At 46.3% G+C, this 23,361-nt stretch overlaps 1 protein-coding gene across 1 annotated transcript; it reads left to right on the top strand.

The window, feature by feature from the left end:
- The first annotated feature begins 1,621 nt into the window (after positions 1-1,621).
- Positions 1,622-15,828, top strand: LOC140075785 (uncharacterized). Its single transcript, XM_072122080.1, has 10 exons — positions 1,622-2,412; positions 4,554-4,765; positions 4,905-5,096; positions 6,191-6,219; positions 6,593-6,881; positions 7,329-7,598; positions 7,725-7,771; positions 8,235-8,505; positions 11,982-12,167; positions 14,640-15,828. The coding sequence occupies exons 1-10, from the start codon at positions 2,114-2,116 to the stop codon at positions 14,645-14,647; spliced, it is 1,803 nt and encodes a 600-aa protein (XP_071978181.1). The 5' UTR covers positions 1,622-2,113; the 3' UTR covers positions 14,648-15,828.
- Positions 15,829-23,361: the final 7,533 nt, after the last annotated feature.

Genomic DNA, 23,361 nt, shown 5'->3' on the forward strand with positions numbered 1-23,361 from the left:
CCTCCTCAGATTGTGCCCCCTCTCTGCTCCTCCTCACATTGTGCCCCCTCTCTGTTCCTCCCCATATTGTGCCCCCTCTCTGCTCCTCCCCATATTGTGCCCCCTCTCTGCTCCTCCCCACAATGTGCCCCCCTCTCTGCTCCTCCTCACATTGTGCCTTCCTCTCTGCTCACCTTACATTATTCCCCCCAGTCATCTAATGTCTGGAGACACGTAGCTGGACATGTCATCTGTGAGGTCAGTGATGGTCAGCACCATGGTCAGAGCCCCCTCTCTTCTCCTCCTCACATTGTGCCCCCTCGCTGCTCCTCCCCACATTGTGCCCCCTCTCTGCTCCCCCTTACATTCTGTCCCCCCTCTTTGCTCCTTCTCACATTGTGCGCCCTCTGCTACCCCTCACATTGTGCCCCCCTCCGCTCCCCCTCACATTGTGCCCCCCTCCGCTCCCCCTCAGATTGTGCCCCCCTCCGCTCCCCCTTACATTGTGTCCCCCCTCACATTGTTCCCCAACTCTCCTTCTCCTCACATTGTGCCCCCTCTCTCTTCCTCCTCACATTGTGCCCCCTCTCTGCTCCTCCTCACATTGTGCCCCCTCTCTGTTCCTCCCCATATTGTGCCCCCTCTCTGCTCCTCCCCATATTGTGCCCCCTCTCTGCTCCTCCTCACATTGTGCCTTCCTCTCTGCTCACCTTACATTATTCCCCCCAGTCATCTAATGTCTGGAGACACATAGCTGGACATGTCATCTGTGAGGTCAGTGATGGTCAGCACCATGGTCAGAGCCCCCTCTCTGCTCCTCCTCACATTGTGCCCCCTCGCTGCTCCTCCCCACATTGTGCCCCCTCTCTGCTCCCCCTTACATTCTGTCCCCCCTCTTTGCTCCTTCTCACATTGTGCGCCCTCTGCTCCCCCTCACATTGTGCCCCCCTCCGCTCCCCCTCACATTGTGCCCCCCTCCGCTCCCCCTCAGATTGTGCCCCCCTCCGCTCCCCCTTACATTGTGTCCCCCCTCACATTGTTCCCCAACTCTCCTTCTCCTCACATTGTGCCTCCTCGTTGCTTTACCTCACAATGGGGCAGATTTACTTACCCGGCCCATTCGCGATCCAGCGGCGCGTTCTCTGCTCTGCATTCGGGTCCGGCCGGGATTTAAGAAGGTAGTTCCTCCGCCGTCCACCAGGTGGCGCTGCTGCGCTGAAAGTCATCTCATCGCGTCGGAATGCACCACCTCGGACCAGGTGAAGGTAAGCGCTCCCCAAGCGACACTTTTTCGGTTTTTAAATGCGGCGGTTTTTCCGAATCCGTCGGGTTTTCGTTCGGCCACGCCCCCCGTTTTCCGTCGCGCGCATGCAATCGCCGATGCGCCACAATCCGATCGCGTGCGCCACAATACCGGGGCAATTCAGGTACAATCGGCGCAAATCGGAAATATTCGGGTAACACTGCTCTTCACATTGTCCCCCACTCTATGGTACTCCAGCCATTGTAACCCCTCTCAATTTATGTCCCTCTCTGCCCCCTTACATTGTGTCCCCCATCTCTGCTCCCCCTCAGATTGTGCCCCCTCTCTCTGCTCCCCTCTCTGTGTCCCCCATCTTTGCATCCCTGCCCCATCCCGGATGTGTGGTAAGTATCTGCATGATGAGCGCTCAGCCTGCTGTGCAGATGTCTATCTTCGGAGCGCCAGTATCTGGCCAGTTGTTATAAGCAGAGAACCTTCTTTAATTTGTGCTATGAAGAATATCTGGTTATATAAGTGTCCCCTGCCCGGAGACAAGACGTACATCCTGGTCCAGCTCTCCTGACCCAGACATGAGATAGACAACCTGGCTGCTTATTTGTGGGAGCCCTGATCTGCCGGTCACCTCCTCCATAGTTCTTTGTGTCCACGTAGCTGCTATCAGTTGTGGACATCGCCCGATACCTTCTGCTGGACTTTGGACAGGAGCTGCCGGCTCCAGCATTCCTTCACTCGCAGTGTGAGATTCCTGCACTGGCTACAAATCCTTTAATGAGACCGAAGTGTCCTGACTCTGACCACGAGACCTCCATGATGCTGGAAAAGTGACCAACATTACTGAGCAACACAGAGAAGCAGAAGAAGGTGCAGGACATGGGGAACTACTTCCATAAGGAAGGAGACAATGATGGACAAGGATCCATGAAGGGTCATAGTTGTGTTGATCCTTCTATGTTTCCTTCATCCTTGGCTTCTGAAGATGGTGATGGAGAACCAGTGACATATCTACAAGAAGAGGAACCATCAAAATCATCATCCCCAACAGCTCACCAAGACCATGAAGATCATACACATATCTCTGACACTACATTACCCTCAACCTCACAAACAATGGCAAACCCAGGGCCAACACCAAGAAAGCAGGATGAAGCAGGACCAGGGAACCACACAAGGTAGGAGTAAGAAGTCCTGAGTATCTGACCTAAGCAGATAGATACAAGAGAATCCACTGCAACAAAGTCTCAAGCTTCACTCATTGACCCGGCAAAACATGGGTGTCACTATAGAGTAATATAATCACAATTATTATATCAGTGATGTCATCAGCAGGGGGCGGGGCTGTGACTACCCCTCACACAGGATATACAGGCAGGGGGCGGGGCTGTGACTACCTCACACAGGATATACAGGCAGGGGGCGGGGCTGTGACTACCTCTCATACAGGCAGGGGGCGGGGCTGTGACTACCTCTCACACAGGATATACAGGCAGGGGGTGGGGATGTGACTACCTCTCACACAGGATATACAGGCAGGGGGCGGGGCGACGGAAATCGGGGGGCGTGGCTGAACGAAAACCCGACGGATTTGGTAAAGTCGCGGAGCTTGCACTTACCTTCACCCACGATAGAACGGTAAACTTCAGTGCGTTCCGATGCTCTTCAGTGCAGCAGCGATACCTAGTGGACGTCGGAGGAACTACCTTAGTGAATCCCGTCCGGACCCGAATCCACCGCAGAGAATGCGCCGCTGGATCGCGAATGGACCGGGTAAGTAAATCTGCCCCAGTGATCTGTAGTTGGGTGGTGGTAATTATCAGAATCCACAATGATGTCATAGAGGGGTATAATAGACTTGGAATAATAGGACCTAACCTTAGACCCGGGACTTATCTGCCTTGAGATATCTCTGGAGTACCTTGGGCTGTAATCTTATCTCTGCATCTTCAAGGAGCCTGGATCTCCGGGAGCCATCGATGGCCGGGAAATGTTCAACTTTTAATACATTAGGGTCACCAAGGATCCATGATGGATGTTCCCATCTCTCAGAGAAGTGACCATAGTTTGGATGATCTCTTATAAATCCTCCATAGGGGCAGTTAGAGAGAATTCCTCCATGATGGGTGTATTCTACTCCCAGGATAGTAACTATAGGTTGCATCCTTGCTTATAATCCCTCTATTTTGGGTGTTCTCGCCTCTCGCCATCAGGGTAGTGCCCATGGATTGGATCGTGTCTTATATCTACTCCAAGATGGATGTTCTCCTCTCTCAGACAGTGACCACGGGTTGGATCCTTTTATGATCCTTCCATCATGGATGTTCTCCTCTCTCAGGCCAGTAATGCCTAAATAATGGGAATTCCCCTCTCTCGGCAGTGACCGTGAGTTGGAATCTCTTATAATCCTTTCATGATGGATGTTCCCCTCTCTTGGGGCAGTGGTCAGGGGTTGGATCCTCTTATAATCCCTCCATGATGGTTTCTCCTCTCTCAGACAGTAACCATGGTTTGGAACATGTTTTATAACTTCTCCATGAGGGTTCCCTTCTCTCAAGCCAGTAATGCCTAAATGATGGATGTTCTCGTCTCTCGCGCAGTGACCATGGGTTGGATCATGTTTTATAACTTTTCTATGATAGATGTTCTCGTCTCTCAGGCAGGGACCAATCTCAGGCTCCAGGGGTAGTTGACCCTGTGGACGATTACAGGGAGTGGAGTCTAAGTGGCACCCGGTTTTCACCAGAGCCACCGCAAGGCGGGTTGGACTTGCAGGGTGGTACCACCAGGTCGCTCCACAGACGGGTCAGCGGTGATGGCCAAGGTGAAGTACCAAGTCGTAGAGCAGAATGGTAGTCAGGGACAGGCCAGAGGTCAGGACAGACAGCAGGGGATCATAGTCAGTAACGGAACCGGGGTCACAACAGGAAATCGCAATACAGATAGGGAGCATGCACAACAAGCTTTATCTAGGGCACAAGGCACAAAGATCCAGCAGGGGACACAGGAAATGACCAGGATTTAAACAGGAAGTGCAGCCGGCCAGTCTTAATTACCGGCGCGCTGGCCCTTAAAATCTCAGAATGCCAGTATGCATGTGCCCTAGGAGGCGGGGAGCCAGGTGAGTGAGGATACTGCAGGGAAGAGGGGGCACAAGGAGACCCCCTGGTGTTCCTGTGACCTTGAGATTGGTCGCAGGAGCACCCTTGACAACCAAGAGTTGAAGCCTTCCATAACTGATGTTCTCCTTTTTAAGAGCAGTGGTCATGGTTAGATCATGTCTTATAATCCCATCATAATGTGTGTTTTCCTGTCTTAGAACAGTCATTTTCTCGATGGAGGACAATACAAGGATCTGGAGCCAAGTGTTTGATGATTATCAGCATTTCAACCCTTCAGACATTGGCAGTGATGAAGCCTGGAGGCTGGATGTGGAGAATTCCTCCATCGTCATATTTCATTTCACATCTAGATATGAATTATCAATCCAAAAGATGGAACCTTACATGGAATTCAGCGTCTCCAGGAAAGGTGGGAAGGGGAGAACGACTCATGTATCTTGTATGTTTATGTCTTGTTGGAGATAAACCGTTTAAATATAGGTAAAAATAGACAGAAGTGAGATAATTCTGGTTTCTTATTTCGTCCACCTCTTTTTCATGTTGCCCAGGCCATGAGGGGGTGATGGGGGTGATGGAGGACATCCCGGCCTCAGAGGATATGATCAGATCTACGTGGAAGCAGAGTCCATATGCTGAGTGTGAACTACAAATATTTACAAGGATTAATTGGGTTCTCCGAGACCCCCGACTTCAACAGATGGTGGAGAAGATAAATGGGATGAGAGCAATCTTATCTGGAGGTGGGTGTGGGTCCTGTGTGTAGAGACCACCCTACCACATTGGGGGCTGCTTCTGATATGTGGGTGACTGATAGCAGGGAGTGGGGTGCCCTCACCGCCTGAACCCCTGAAAGTGAGTTTCTCATCTTGTCACAAAATGACCAAGTAAATACCTCTCAAGTCTCCCATATTAAGTGGGAAAGTCCCAGATATCAGGCTCTGTTCCACTGTTTGGGGCAGGGAGAGGTAAGTCCTCCAGACACCGATAGAGTTGAATAAAGAGTCACCACTTCTCTGCACACAAACTGCGGCCCTGTGTATAGCGGGATAGGCAGGCGCAATGTGATGATGTCATCCTGCCTGCGACACAGCAGACACAGAGGAAAGAAGAGCAGCTGCGGGAAATCAGGAGAGGAAAATACCTGGTGTCATAGGGGCACAGTATGAGGGGGCACCACCATATCAAGGGGAGCTGGAGTGCACAATATAAGGGGGAGCAGGAGGCCAGCATATGAGGGAGTCACAATGTGAGGGAAAGCTGGAAAAGTCACATTGTAAAGAGTAAGAGGGGGCTGCATTGTGGCAGGAAATTATTGGGGGCACAATGTCAGGGGGCATCATATCAGGGGAAACAGGGGGATGCAATATAAGGGGGAGATGAGCACAAAATGAGGGGGAGCAGGGGGCCAACATATGAGGGAGCCACAATGTGAGGGAAAGCTGGAAAAGTCACATTGTAAAGAGTAAGAGGGGGCTACATTGTGGCAGGAAATTATTGGGGGCACAATGTTAGGGGGATACAATATAAGGGGGAGATTAGCACAAAATGAGAGAGCCAAAATGTGAGAGGGAGCTGGCAAAATGTAAAAGGTAAGGGCCACTGTGGGGGAAAGCTGTGGGGGGCACAATGTGAGAGGGTGATTGGGTCACTAAGGTGTGAATTATACTGTAGGAGGGTGGAGTAAGATTTGGAGCAAAAGGCAAAGTTCAGGGCAAAAAAAGACCTTCTGTCTCTTTCACCTCCATAGAAGTTACGCCAATGACTACTGCTCACGGGTGTGTGGTCCTTCACAGCTGCCACGTCCTCATTTCACTCCTGAATTTCTTATTTACAGATTCCCAGAAGATGACAGATATATATGAGGTAAGTGCTCCTTGCCAAGATGAGGGGAAATCAACAGCTTTTAGTCAGCGGCGATGGGAGACGCTATGTAGAGAAATACTCATCTAGTGGCGCAAAACGAGTCTACTCTAACCATCAAGTATGTTGCCTCTTATTGACTGAAGTTGCCGAGTTTCTATCCTCCAACCTTGGAAGTGGAGACCAGTCATCCCAAATAAGCCAATCCATGATCTCAGGGGACAGAAGTGAAAGATTTCACAACAAATTTCATAACCGTTCATAAAAATCAGGTGGAGACTGAGGTCTATCCGATTGCAGAAGTGAAAAGAAGGGGAGGTTGGGGAGTCCCTTATTCTGGATCTTATGTCTCAGTTTAATTTAGTTTCTCTTTTAGGAATTAGAAAATCTTCAAGAACCTGAAAGTAGTAGGAAAAGTGTCACATTCTTCACCCATGAGTCCACAGAGACCGAGATCCACTGGCTGGTGCCGATCCTGAGGACCGTCCACAAGGCAGACTTCAGAGTCACCAAGACAAAGAAGATTAAGAAAAAGCTAGGAAACACAGAAGGTTCCTCCTCCATGTCCTGCATCCTCTACCTCAACAAGGAAACCTTCCGAAAGATCATTAGGACAAGGAATTCTCATCCTCCAGTGGTGGACAACAAATTGCTCTGTTATTTTGGTACATATCCCACTGCCTGTGGTGACACAGGCAGATGCCGATCTTAGGAACTAGGTCCCTCATACCTGTGATGGTGTCAACCTTATAAGATTCATTTTGCCCAATCAATACCAAATCTTCACCATATTCAGCTTTTGTGACCAAAAAGTCTGTCCAACATCGCCCTATAATAGTGATGGCTACAACCCTGGCTTTTAGGCCACAATTGAAGGCTAAACACCATCCCATGCTTAGGCCAAGTTAAACCCACATCAGTCATTGTCACAACCTTGGTTTATGGAGTTAGATCTCATTATTTTCGGCTTCATACCACCCCTTCATTGTATTCTTCATCATACTCTTGTTTGACAAGTAGCTCCATCCAGGTCATCCACAAGAGCAGTTGAGCCCTTGACATTAGATCTCTGGAGACCATCTATTATATATATGTATGTCCTTTATGTGCAGGTGATAAGAAGGTGGTGGTGATGGTTGTGGTTGATGACCTGGATGATGGGGAATCAGAAGAAGATCTCCGGGCACAGTATGGTAGATCCATGTTCAGCCGGGTGGCACCACTCTTCCTGTTCAGGCGGGAGGAGAAGAAGACATATTTCTCATGCTACAATGAGGTAGAAAAGAAGGACAAATGGATCGAGATCCAGGAATCAATTGGGAGGAGAATGAAGGTCCAGGAGCCCCCCAGGACCTGTGAGCTCATATCCAATCCACCCCCTGGTAAGACCTACACCAACCATTCATGTTAGGATCATCTTGTCACTTATTAACCTAAAATATTGTAGATATGAATTTATAAAAATTATAGGAAATCAGGAAAATTATAATTAGCAAAATCTTTTCCAGGTCTGCATTCAACAGAAACGTCAGATAACAATAGCAAAACAACAAGGGTGAGACCATCCATCATCTATCTATCCATCATCCATCATCCATCTATCCGCACAGTGGAACTGACTCTCATAGACTGGAAAAGCAGGTATCACTCCAGGCTGTAGAGATACAATTTATAAGTGAAGTATATTCCATGTTTGTAAAGGTTTTGATGTGAGACACCTTCTTCCAAGGTCTGATGAAGGTGTCTTGCGCTGAAATGTCGCCCATGTGGAATAAACATGTGGAGTTGTATCTCTACAGTTTGGAGAAATTCCTGCTTTTCCGATATTAATCTTTCTGTCTATCTAATATGAAAATGACAGGTAGTATATATAATTTACCATTCCCCAACTCTAGACCTGATCACATCTTCAGCTGGAATGTTCTGTGGCCAGTGGTAGGACTGAGAAGTCCTGTAGCAGGGATGACGTCTTAGAGCCCCTGGAGCGGTCACCGATCCTCATTATTTCTCTGTTCCAGGACCTCGGGACTGTTGGGATTTTCTCGCGATCCTCAGAGTCTGATTATTCCTGGTTGGTGAAGCAGTTGAGGTCTGAGGTGTTCAGTCCTTACGTCTCTGAGGTCAGACCCTTCTATATATCCAACAACCAGTCAGGCCAGATCTATGAGGAGCTCAGTCGCTGCACCTTCGGAATATTGTATCACACCAAGAACCGAGGCCGAGTGAATGTCACCGATGTCACCGACTCTCTGTACGATGAAGAACTGAAGGCCATGAACCTCCTACTCGGTACATCACATAGTAACAACTACTGGGGACTGACAATGACTACTGGGGACTAACAGTGACTACTGGGGACTAACAATGACTACTGGAGACTAACAATGACTACTGGGGACTAACAGTGACTACTGGGGTCTAACAATGACCTCTGGGGACTAACAATGACTACTGGGGACTAACAATGACTACTGGGGACTAACAATGACTACTGGAGACTAACAATGACTACTGGAGACTAACAATAACTATTGGGGACTAACTATGACAATTGGGGTCTAACAATGATTACTGGGGTCTAACAATGACTACTGGGGACTAACTATGACAATTGGGGTCTAACAATGACTACTGGGGACTAACAATGACAATTGGGGTCTATCAATGACTACTGGGGTCTAACAATGACTACTGGACACTAACAATGACTACTGGGGACTAACAATGACTACTGGGGACTAACAATGACTACTGGAGACTAACAATGACTACTGGGGACTAACAATGACTACTGGAGACTAACAATGACTACTGGAGACTAACAATGACTACTGGGGACTAACAATGACTACTGGAGACTAACAATGACTACTGGAGACTAACAATGACTACTGGGGACTAACAATGACTACTGGAGACTAACAATGACCACTGGGGTCTAACAATGACCACTGGGGACTAACAGTGACTACTGGGGACTAACAGTGACTACTGGAGACTAACTAACAATGACTGCTGGGGTCTAACAATGACTACTGGAGACTAACAATGACTACTGGAGACTAACAATGACCACTGGGGTCTAACAATGACTACTGGGGACTAACAGTGACTACTGGGGACTAACAGTGACTACTGGAGACTAACTAACAATGACTGCTGGGGTCTAACAATGACTACTGGAGACTAACAATGACTACTGGGGACTAACAATGACTACTGGAGACTAACAATGACTACTGGGGACTAACAATGACTACTGGAGACTAACAATGACTACTGGAGACTAACAATGACTACTGGGGACTAACAGTGACGACTGGGGTCTAACAATGACGACTGGGGTCTAACAATGACCTCTGGGGACTAACAATGACTACTGGAGACTAACAATGACTACTGGGGACTAACAATGACTACTGGGGACTAACAATGACTACTGGTGTCTAACAATGACTACTGGAGACTAACAATGACCTCTGGGGTCTAACAATGACGACTGGGGTCTAACAGTGACCTCTGGGGACTAACAATAACTACTGGAGACTAAAAATGACTACTGGACACTAAGAATGACTACTGGGGACTAACAATGACTACTGGAGACTAACAATGACTACTGGGGACTAACAATGTCTACTGGGGACTAACAGTGACGACTGGGGTCTAACAATGACCTCTGGGGTCTAACAATGACCTCTGGGGACTAACAATGACTACTGGAGACTAACAATGACTACTGGAGACTAACAATGACTACTGGGGACTAACAATGACTACTGGGGACTAACAATGACTACTGGTGTCTAACAATGACTACTGGAGACTAACAATGACCTCTGGGGACTAACAATGACTACAGGTGTCTAACAATGACTACTGGGGACTAACAATGACCTCTGGGGACTAACAATGACTACTAGTGTCTAACAATGACTACTGGGCACCAACAATGACTACTGGAGACTAACAATGACTACTGGAGACTAACAATGACTACTGGTGTCTAACAATGACTACTGGAGACTAACAATGACTACTGGTGTCTAACAATGACTACTGGACACCAACAATGACTACTGGGGACTAACAATGACTACTGGAGACTAACAATGACTACTGGAGACTAACAATGACTACTGGACACCAACAATGACTGCTAGGTGCAGTAATGACTACTAGACACTCGTAAAACCTTAACCCACCGGGGTCTTCCCTGGTACCTAAGTGGCTGGCTGTAGTTGTGGCTAGCACTAGAACTATGTCAGGTCTCATCCATGCCCGTCAGAGGAGGCCACAGTGTAGTGTAAGGTTACCATACTCCCAGTATGTGTGTGGTAACAGATCCCCGGCAGGTGGTGACGGGGAGGCTCATGGTGATCGCAGCAGCAGCCAGAGATCCCACCTGGAGATGGAAATCTTGAAAAGTAACTCAAAAGTCACACAGTCCAACAAAGTAGCATGTAACAGGCTAAAACAGTCCTTCCATGATGCAGTGGATTGGTTGGATGTGGATTCTCAGTTCTAGTCGCGTGGTTGGAGGGCTGACTAGTAGGAGACATTTTAGCTCTGCTGCATGGGCAGCAAGTTGTCAGTCTCTGTGGTATTAGCACACAGAGAAGCAGAGATTCAGACAAAGAGACAGAAAAATACTTCCCATTAACTTGGAATATCACAATAGCTGAGCTAACCAACCAACCAATCCCTTGAGTAATGGCCCATCCAGCGATACATTACACTGGCAATGGCTACTGGGGCAGCAATGAATACTAGGGACTTGTAATGAGTATAAAAGGGCAGCAATAACAACTAGAGGGGTGAGCAATGACTACCATGGGCAGCAATTACTACTAGATAGTAGCAATAACTTTTGGGGATTAACCATGATTTTAGAGAGTAACAATTACTCCTGGGGACCAGCATTGACTGCTAGAGACTAGTAATGACTACTATATGTTAGCAGTGACTACTAGGGGCATCAGTGACTACTTGGGAGTAGCAATGACTACTAGGGGCATCAGTGACTACTTGGGAGTAGCAATGACTACTAGGGGACAGCAATGACTACTAGGGAGTAGCAATGACTACTAGGGGGCAGCAATGACTACTAGGGGGGCAGGAATGACTACTAGGGGGCAGCAATTAGTACTAGGGGGGCAGGAATGACTACTAGGGGGCAGGAATGACTACTAGGGAGTAGCAATGACTACTAGGGGCAGGAATGACTACTAGGGAGTAGCAATGACTACTAGGGGCAGGAATGACTACTAGGGAGTAGCAATGACTACTAGGGGACAGCAATGACTACTAGGGAGTAGCAATGACTACTAGGGGGCAGCAATGACTACGAGGGGCAGGAATGACTACTAGGGAGTAGCAATGACTACTAGGGGCAGGAATGACTACTAGGGAGTAGCAATGACTACTAGGGGCAGGAATGACTACTAGGGAGTAGCAATGACTACTAGGGGCAGGAATGACTACTAGGGAGTAGCAATGACTACTAGAGGCAGCAATGACTACTAGGGGCAGGAATGACTACTAGGGGGAAGCAATGACTACTAGGGGGGCAGCAATGAGCCTCCTGCTTATTGACTGAGCAGCCCCAGTAAATGACACATTATACAGAGGGTCCGGGACCCCACAGATGGGTATCACATAACAGGAGCCATTTAAGAAGCCACGTATCTCATCCAGAGCCACGTTAGGCCATGCTGCATCCATATGTCTTGCTGACGGATAATACCGCCATCCTGTGTCCTCAGGAAGGAACAACGTGATTGTGCTGATTGATGATCTGCCAAACAGCAGCGCAGAGGAAAAGCAGCGGATCCAGGACACTCAGCCCAGTATCAGGGAACTCGCCTACAATCTGGAGCTCTTCACCGAGGAGGAGAAGAAGGACGAGGAACATGTCCAGGGGAAACTGTGGGCGGCGCTGCTGACTCTGGGTAAGGAGAGGAGGGATGGACTGCGTCTATCTGAGTATTTCAAGGGTTAATCATTTTCAATTAACATAATGGGGGTTTTTCCGTCGGGTTTTTCCGTCGGGTTACCCGAATATTACCGTTTTGCGCCGATTTTCCCTAAATTGCCCTGGGTATTTGGCGCACGCGATCGGATTGTGGTGCATCGGTGTCGGCATGCACGCAACTGAAATTGGGGGGCGTGGCCGTAAGAAAACCCGACGGATTCGGAGAAACCGCCGTATTAAAAAAAAAATAAATGCCGCTTGACACGCACTTACCTGCACCCAGCAACGGATGGTGAACTCCAGTGAACTCCGATGGACTTCAGTGCAGCAGCGACACCTGGTGGACATCGGGGGAAATACCTTAGTGAATCGCCGGAAGACCCGAATCCCCCACAGAGAACGCGCCGCTGGATCGCGAATGGACCGGGTAAGTAAATCTGCCCCAATGTTCAGTGACTGAACATTAGAGAAATCTAATCCCATCCATATTTGGGGTGAGTGGCCTCAAGGAGTGATTGTCTCCTCCGATCCCACGAGCCGCCATCCACAGGAGCAAAAACTTCAAAAAGTGGCCTGTGAGACGTGATACCCCACATGTGACTGTGACGTCATCACTTTAGGCCTCTCTGCTAGGAATAAATGAACCCAATTATATTACCGTATATACTCGAGTATAAGCCGAGGAGCCGAATTTTACCAGAATATACACTGGGAAAAATGTATTGTCTGGGGCATAAGCCCAAAGTGGGAAATGCAGCCGCCGCTGGTAGATTTAAAAAAAATCATTCATGAAACCAGATATTAATAAAACCTATTACCGTATATACCCGTGTATATGCCGAGTTTTTAAAAACTTCACCTCGGCTTATACATGAAAAAATAAATTACATACTCACCTTCCAGTGCCCCCAATGTTCAGCACAGGTCCCCTCAGCTCCTCTTCTGTCTTCTCTCTGCTGAATGAGGCGACAGAGGAGCGGCCATGTGCTCTGGCGTCTATGACCGCGCCGGGCTCTGCCGGCTAATACAGCACAGAGAAGACAGAAGGCAAGAATAGGACGTGCGGCATGTGATGTACTCATCATCCCGCGTCTGAGTGCACTCGCTCCGATGCAGCCTCCAGGACAGGTTGTAATTACATTGTCCATGGTATCTGCATCTTAAAGACACAGATGAAATAGACTCTCGTACAATAATAGTACCGGCTCTGCCAGATCCTGCCATCACTGTCAGGGACCCCCTATAGGCACAGAGCCCCCCCCCCCTGGTATGTACCAGCCTTCCCGCACTCACGTTTACACTGAGGGGGGCTTTTTCAGCATAAAAATGAGTATATTCAGTAAATAAGGTAACACTGTGAAACGTCCTGCTAACAATCCCCAACGAAGTGTGCACAGGACCTTCATGATAGTAACTGATCCACTGGTCCCGGACTTACACATGACCCCTAGTTACAGACGACATCTCTAGCCCCTGTGTTTACTGAACTATGGCCTCAGATTGGAAAGGTCAACATAAGAGTTATCAAAGGTCTCGGCAATAAAGCCCAATTGTTAATCCTTGTTTCATCGTCAACCCAAACTTTTTTAAATCCAATTGTCACCGGGATGATGTCTGTCTGTTCTCAATGTATCCCAGGCTACAGGGCCATAACTACAGGGGTAACAGCCATAGCAGCTGCTATGGGGCCCGCACTGTCAGGGGGCCCCCGCATCCGAAGTGACACTAAAGTATGGAAGATGTGCACCATAATATATATACTGCACATTGTACATGTGTGTATACAGTATGTGTGTATATATGCTGTATGCACTGTATCCTATATGGCACTGTATGTGTGTATATGTGATGTGTGTATGGTGTGTGTATACTGTATGTGTGTATATGTGATGTGTGTATGGTGTGTGTATACTGTATGTGTGTATATGTGATGTCTATATGGTGTGTGTACAGTATGTGTGTATATATGCTGTATATCTGTATATTGCACTGTATGTGTGTATATGTGATGTGTATGTGGTGTGTATATATACTGTATGTGTGTATATATGCTGTATATCTGTATATGGCACTGTATGTGTGTATTTGTGATGTGTATGTGCTCTATATGTGTGTAAGAGTGTGTGTATCAGAAATACTGATCATGGAAAGGGAGGTGAGTGCAGGAATCATAGAGGGGATCTCTGCTTCATACGACTGTGGCCTCGTTTATTCCTCCACTCAACTCCCTTCCAGAAGTTTTTCCATGAAGATTTTTGGGTGAGTGACGCTCTTTTTCTTGTCTGCCAATGGATAAAATAATATAAGAAGACATAACAGGCGATGCACATAATACACGGCTCGCTCTGATGCACTCTAATGCAATGATCGTTCTCATGGGGAAAATCCCTATGGAATTAGGATTCATATTTTTATTGCTTACAATTTGTGACTAGGTTTTCTTCTCAAGATTTTTGATAGGTAAGATCTGTGCTTAGTCCTCCAAAATGCCTGGAGCAACCTCCACGCTGAGCTCCTACATCCATAGAAGATCCGAAACAACCTCCACGCTGAGCTCCTACATCCATAGAAGATCCAAAACAACCTCCACGCTGAGCCCCTAGATCCATAGAAGATCCAAAACAACCTCCATGCTGAGCCCCTAAATCCATAGAAGATCCGAAACAACCTCAACGCTGAGCTCCTACATCCATAGAAGATCTGAAACAACCTCCACGCTGAGCTCCTACATCCATAGAAGATCCGAAACAACCTCCACGCTGAGCTCCTACATCCATAGAAGATCCGAAACAACCTCCACGCTGAGCTCCTACATCCATAGAAGATCCGAAACAACCTCCACGCTGAGCTCCTACATCCATAGAAGATCCGAAACAACCTCCCTGCTGAGCTCCTGCATCCATAGAAGATCCAAAACAACCTCCACGCTGAGCTCCTACATCCATAGAAGATCCGAAACAACCTCCACGCTGAGCTCCTACATCCATAGAAGATCCGAAACAACCTCCACGCTGAGCTCCTACATCCATAGAAGATCCGAAACAACCTCCACGCTGAGCTCCTACATCCATAGAAGATCCGAAACAACCTCCACGCTGAGCTCCTATATCCATAGAAGATCCGAAACAACCTCCACGCTGAGCTCCTACATCCATAGAAGATCCGAAACAACCTCCACGCTGAGCTCCTACATCCATAGAAGATCCGAAACAACCTCCAGGCCAAGTTCCCACATCCAGAGATGTTCTGTGCCCAGTTCTCCTAGACGTCTGGAACAATCTCCCTGCTGAGCTCCCACACACAAAGAAGACTAGTACTGAGTCCTCCAAGATGTTTAGAACAACCTCCCTGCTGAGTTCATACATCCAAAAAAGACCTGTACATATATATGCCTTATTTCTGGAAAACATAACTAATAGCAAACTTCTGTATGGGCCCCCTTAAAATAATAATATATATTTGTACACTCATATATACAAACATTTATATACATTCACTTACAGTATATACACAACACATATGCACCCATGCAGCATATACACACCACATATACACCCATGCAGCATAGACACATCACATATACACCCATGCAGCATAGACACATCACATGTACACCCATGCAGCATATACACACCACATATACACCCATGCAGCGTATACACACCACATATACACCCATGCAGCATAGACACATCACATATACACCCATGCAGCATATACACACCACATATACACCCATGCAGCATATACAAACACCACATATACACCCATGCAACATATACACCCATGCAGCATATACACACCACATATACACCCATGCAGCATATACACACCACATATACACCCATGCAGCATATACACACCACATAAACACCCATGTAGCCTATACATAGTACATATACACCCATGCAGCATATACACACCACATATACACCCATGCAGCATATACACACCACATATACACCCATGCAGCATAGACACATCACATATACACCCATGCAGCATATACACATCACATATACACCCATGCAACATATACACACCACATATACACCCATGCAGCCTATACATAGTACATATACATCCATGCAGCATATACACACCACAAATACACCAATGCAGCATATACACACCACATATACACCCATACAGCATATACACACCACATATACACCCATGCAGCATAGACACATCACATATACACCCATGCAGCATATACACACACACCACATATACACCCATGCAGCCTATACATAGTACATATACACCCATGCAGCATATACACACCACATATACACCCATGCAGCATATACATACCACAAATACACCCATGCAGCATAGACACACCACATATACACCCATGCAGCATATACACATCACATATACACCCATGCAGCATATACACACCCATACAGCATATACATACCACATATACACCCATGCAGCATAGACACACCACATATACACAGATGCAGCATATACACACCACATATACACCCATGCAGCATAGACACACCACATATACACAGATGCAGCATATACACACCACATATACACCCATGCTGCATACACACACCACATATACACCCATGCAGCATATACACACCACATATACACCCATGCAGCCTATACATGCCACATATACACCCATGCAGCATATACACACCACATATACACCCATGCAGCATATACACACCACATATACACCCATGCAGCATAGACACATCACATATACACCCATGTAGCCTATACATAGTAAATATACACCCATGCAGCATATACACACCACATATACACCCATGCAGCATATACACACCACATATACACCCATGCAGCATATACACACCACATAAACACCCATGTAGCCTATACATAGTACATATACACCCATGCAGCATATACACACCACATATACACCCATGCAGCATATACACACCACATATACACCCATGCAGCATAGACACATCACATATACACCCATGCAGCATATACACATCACATATACACCCATGCAACATATACACACCACATATACACCCATGCAGCCTATACATAGTACATATACATCCATGCAGCATATACACACCACAAATACACCAATGCAGCATATACACACCACATATACACCCATACAGCATATACACACCACATATACACCCATGCAGCATAGACACATCACATATACACCCAAGCAGCATATACACACACACCACATATACACCCATGCAGCCTATACATAGTACATATACACCCATGCAGCATATACACACCACATATACACCCATGCAGCATATACATACCACAAATACACCCATGCAGCATAGACACACCACATATACACCCATGCAGCATATACACATCACATATACACCCATGCAGCATATACACACCCATACAGCATATACATACCACATATACACCCATGCAGCATAGACACACCACATATACACAGATGCAGCATATACACACCACATATACACCCATGCTGCATACACACACCACATATACACCCATGCAGCATATACACACCACATATACACCCATGCAGCCTATACATGCTACATATACACCCATGCAGCATATACACACCACATATACACCCATGCAGCCTATACATGCCACATATACACCCATGCAGCATATACACACACCACATATACACCCATGCTGCATAGACACATCACATATACACCATGCAGCATATACACACCACATATACACCCATGCAGCATATACACACCACATATACACCCATGCAGCATATACACACCACATATACACCCATGCAGCCTATACACACAACATATACACCAATGCAGCATATACATACCACAAATACACCCATGAGGCATATTCACACCACATATGCACCCATGCAGCATATACACACACCACATATACACCAATGCAGCATATACACACCACATATACACCCATGCAGCATATACACACCACATATGCACCCATGCAGCATATACACACCACATATACACCAATGCAGCATATACACACCACATATGCACCCATGCAGCATATACACACCACATATACACCCATGCAGCATAGACACATCACATATACACCCATGCAGCATATACACACCACATATACATACAATACCATATACAGATATACAACATTTACATGCCCAACACACACCCAATACTCTAGTTGCCAGGGCCCCCTCACTCGGTGGGCCCCATAGCGCCTGCTATGGCTGCCACCACTATGGTTACGCCCCTGTTGAGAGAACAGTAGAATTCCGGAGGGTAAAGTGGGGGTCACAGTAAATATTGATGGGATTTATATTTTCCTTTTTTTGGTCACTTTGTCTGTTGATAATAAACTATTAACCCTTCTATTCCTGGCTGCGTTCTGAGCATTGTGTTTCTGTCTCTGATTATTTTGTGTGTGAACCAAGACCAGAGAGAAGTGGAGAAGATCGGGGAGAGGAGGAGGAGGGGGATTGTAGTTCTAGGGTTTCTTCTACATTTCTTCTTGTACGTTTTTCTGCTTTGATTTGTTTCTATTGAAATGCTTGAAAAGCTGACGTCACCTCTCTGACCCCCGTCACCTCTCTGACCCCCGTCACCCCATGCAGCATATACACACCACATATACACCCATGCAGCATATACACACCACATATACACCCATGCAGCATATAAACACCACATATACACCCATGCAGCATAGACACATCACATATACACCCATGCAGCATATACACACACCACATATACACCCATGCAGCATATACACACCACATATACACCCATGCAGCATATACACACCACATATACACCCATGCAGCATATACACACCACATATACACCCATGCAGCATATACACACCACATATACACCCATGCAGCATAGACACATCACATATACACCCATGCAGCATATACACACACCACATATACACCCATGCAGCATATACACACCACATATACACCCATGCAGCATATACACACCACATATACACCCATGCAGCATATACACACCACATATACACCCATGCAGCATAGACACATCACATATACACCCATGCAGCATATACACACACCACATATACACCCATGCAGCATATACACACCACATATACACCCATGCAGCATATACACACCACATATACACCCATGCAGCATAGACACATCACATATACACCCATGCAGCATATACACACACCACATATACACCCATGCAGCATATACACACCACATATACACCCATGCAGCATATACACACCACATATACACCCATGCAGCATAGACACATCACATATACACCCATGCAGCATATACACACACCACATATACACCCATGCAGCATATACACACCACATATACACCCATGCAGCATATACACACCACATATACACCCATGCAGCATAGACACATCACATATACACCCATGCAGCATATACACACACCACATATACACCCATGCAGCATATACACACCACATATACACCCATGCAGCATATACACACCACATATACACCCATGCAGCATAGACACATCACATATACACCCATGCAGCATATACACACACCACATATACACCCATGCAGCCTAAACATAGTACATATACACCCATGCAGCATATACACACCACATATACACCCATGCAGCATAGACACACCACATATACACCCATGCAGCATAGACACATCACATATACACCCATGCAGCATATACACACCACATATACACCCATGCAGCATATACATACCACATATACACCCATGCAGCATATACACACCACATATACACCCATGCAGCATATACACACCACATATACACCCATGCAGCATAGACACATCACATATACACCCATGCAGCATATACACACACCACATATACACCCATGCAGCATATACACACCACATATACACCCATGCAGCATATACACACCACATATACACCCATGCAGCATAGACACATCACATATACACCCATGCAGCATATACACACACCACATATACACCCATGCAGCCTAAACATAGTACATATACACCCATGCAGCATATACACACCACATATACACCCATGCAGCATAGACACACCACATATACACCCATGCAGCATAGACACATCACATATACACCCATGCAGCATATACACACCACATATACACCCATGCAGCATATACATACCACATATACACCCATGCAGCATAGACACACCACATATACACAGATGCAGCATATACACACCACATATGCACCCATGCAGCATATACACACCACATATACACCCATGCAGCATAGACACATCACATATACACCCATGCAGCATATACACACCACATATACATACAATACCATATACAGATATACAACATTTACATGCCCAACACACACCCAATACTCTAGTTGCCAGGGCCCCCTCACTCGGTGGGCCCCATAGCGCCTGCTATGGCTGCCACCACTATGGTTACGCCCCTGTTGAGAGAACAGTAGAATTCCGGAGGGTAAAGTGGGGGTCACAGTAAATATTGATGGGATTTATATTTTCCTTTTTTTGGTCACTTTGTCTGTTGATAATAAACTATTAACCCTTCTATTCCTGGCTGCGTTCTGAGCATTGTGTTTCTGTCTCTGATTATTTTGTGTGTGAACCAAGACCAGAGAGAAGTGGAGAAGATCGGGGAGAGGAGGAGGAGGGGGATTGTAGTTCTAGGGTTTCTTCTACATTTCTTCTTGTACGTTTTTCTGCTTTGATTTGTTTCTATTGAAATGCTTGAAAAGCTGACGTCACCTCTCTGACCCCCGTCACCTCTCTGACCCCCGTCACCTCTCTGACCCCCGTCACCCCATGCAGCATATACACACCACATATACACCCATGCAGCATATACACACCACATATACACCCATGCAGCATATACACACCACATATACACCCATGCAGCATAGACACATCACATATACACCCATGCAGCATATACACACACCACATATACACCCATGCAGCATATACACACCACATATACACCCATGCAGCATATACACACCACATATACACCCATGCAGCATATACACACACCACATATACACCCATGCAGCATAGACACATCACATATACACCCATGCAGCATATACACACACCACATATACACCCATGCAGCATATACACACCACATATACACCCATGCAGCATATACACACCACATATACACCCATGCAGCATAGACACATCACATATACACCCATGCAGCATATACACACACCACATATACACCCATGCAGCATATACACACCACATATACACCCATGCAGCATAGACACACCACATATACACCCATGCAGCATAGACACATCACATATACACCCATGCAGCATATACACACATCACATATACACCCATGCAACATATACACACCACATATACACCCATGCAGCCTATACATAGTACATATACATCCATGCAGCATATACACACCACAAATACACCAATGCAGCATATACACACCACATATACACCCATACAGCATATACACACCACATATACACCCATGCAGCATAGACACATCACATATACACCCATGCAGCATATACACACACACCACATATACACCCATGCAGCCTATACATAGTACATATACACCCATGCAGCATATACACACCACATATACACCCATGCAGCATATACATACCACAAATACACCCATGCAGCATAGACACACCACATATACACCCATGCAGCATATACACATCACATATACACCCATGCAGCATATACACACCCATACAGCATATACATACCACATATACACCCATGCAGCATAGACACACCACATATACACAGATGCAGCATATACACACCACATATACACCCATGCAGCATAGACACACCACATATACACAGATGCAGCATATACACACCACATATACACCCATGCTGCATACACACACCACATATACACCCATGCAGCATATACACACCACATATACACCCATGCAGCCTATACATGCCACATATACACCCATGCAGCATATACACACCACATATACACCCATGCAGCATATACACACCACATATACACCCATGCAGCATAGACACATCACATATACACCCATGTAGCCTATACATAGTAAATATACACCCATGCAGCATATACACACCACATATACACCCATGCAGCATATACACACCACATATACACCCATGCAGCATATACACACCACATAAACACCCATGTAGCCTATACATAGTACATATACACCCATGCAGCATATACACACCACATATACACCCATGCAGCATATACACACCACATATACACCCATGCAGCATAGACACATCACATATACACCCATGCAGCATATACACATCACATATACACCCATGCAACATATACACACCACATATACACCCATGCAGCCTATACATAGTACATATACATCCATGCAGCATATACACACCACAAATACACCAATGCAGCATATACACACCACATATACACCCATACAGCATATACACACCACATATACACCCATGCAGCATTGACACATCACATATACACCCAAGCAGCATATACACACACACCACATATACACCCATGCAGCCTATACATAGTACATATACACCCATGCAGCATATACACACCACATATACACCCATGCAGCATATACATACCACAAATACACCCATGCAGCATAGACACACCACATATACACCCATGCAGCATATACACATCACATATACACCCATGCAGCATATACACACCCATACAGCATATACATACCACATATACACCCATGCAGCATAGACACACCACATATACACAGATGCAGCATATACACACCACATATACACCCATGCTGCATACACACACCACATATACACCCATGCAGCATATACACACCACATATACACCCATGCAGCCTATACATGCTACATATACACCCATGCAGCATATACACACCACATATACACCCATGCAGCCTATACATGCCACATATACACCCATGCAGCATATACACACACCACATATACACCCATGCTGCATAGACACATCACATATACACCATGCAGCATATACACACCACATATACACCCATGCAGCATATACACACCACATATACACCCATGCAGCATATACACACCACATATACACCCATGCAGCCTATACACACAACATATACACCAATGCAGCATATAC

Source organism: Engystomops pustulosus, chromosome 8 (assembly GCF_040894005.1).
Source record: "Engystomops pustulosus chromosome 8, aEngPut4.maternal, whole genome shotgun sequence".
Taxonomy (NCBI): Eukaryota; Metazoa; Chordata; class Amphibia; order Anura; family Leptodactylidae; genus Engystomops; species Engystomops pustulosus.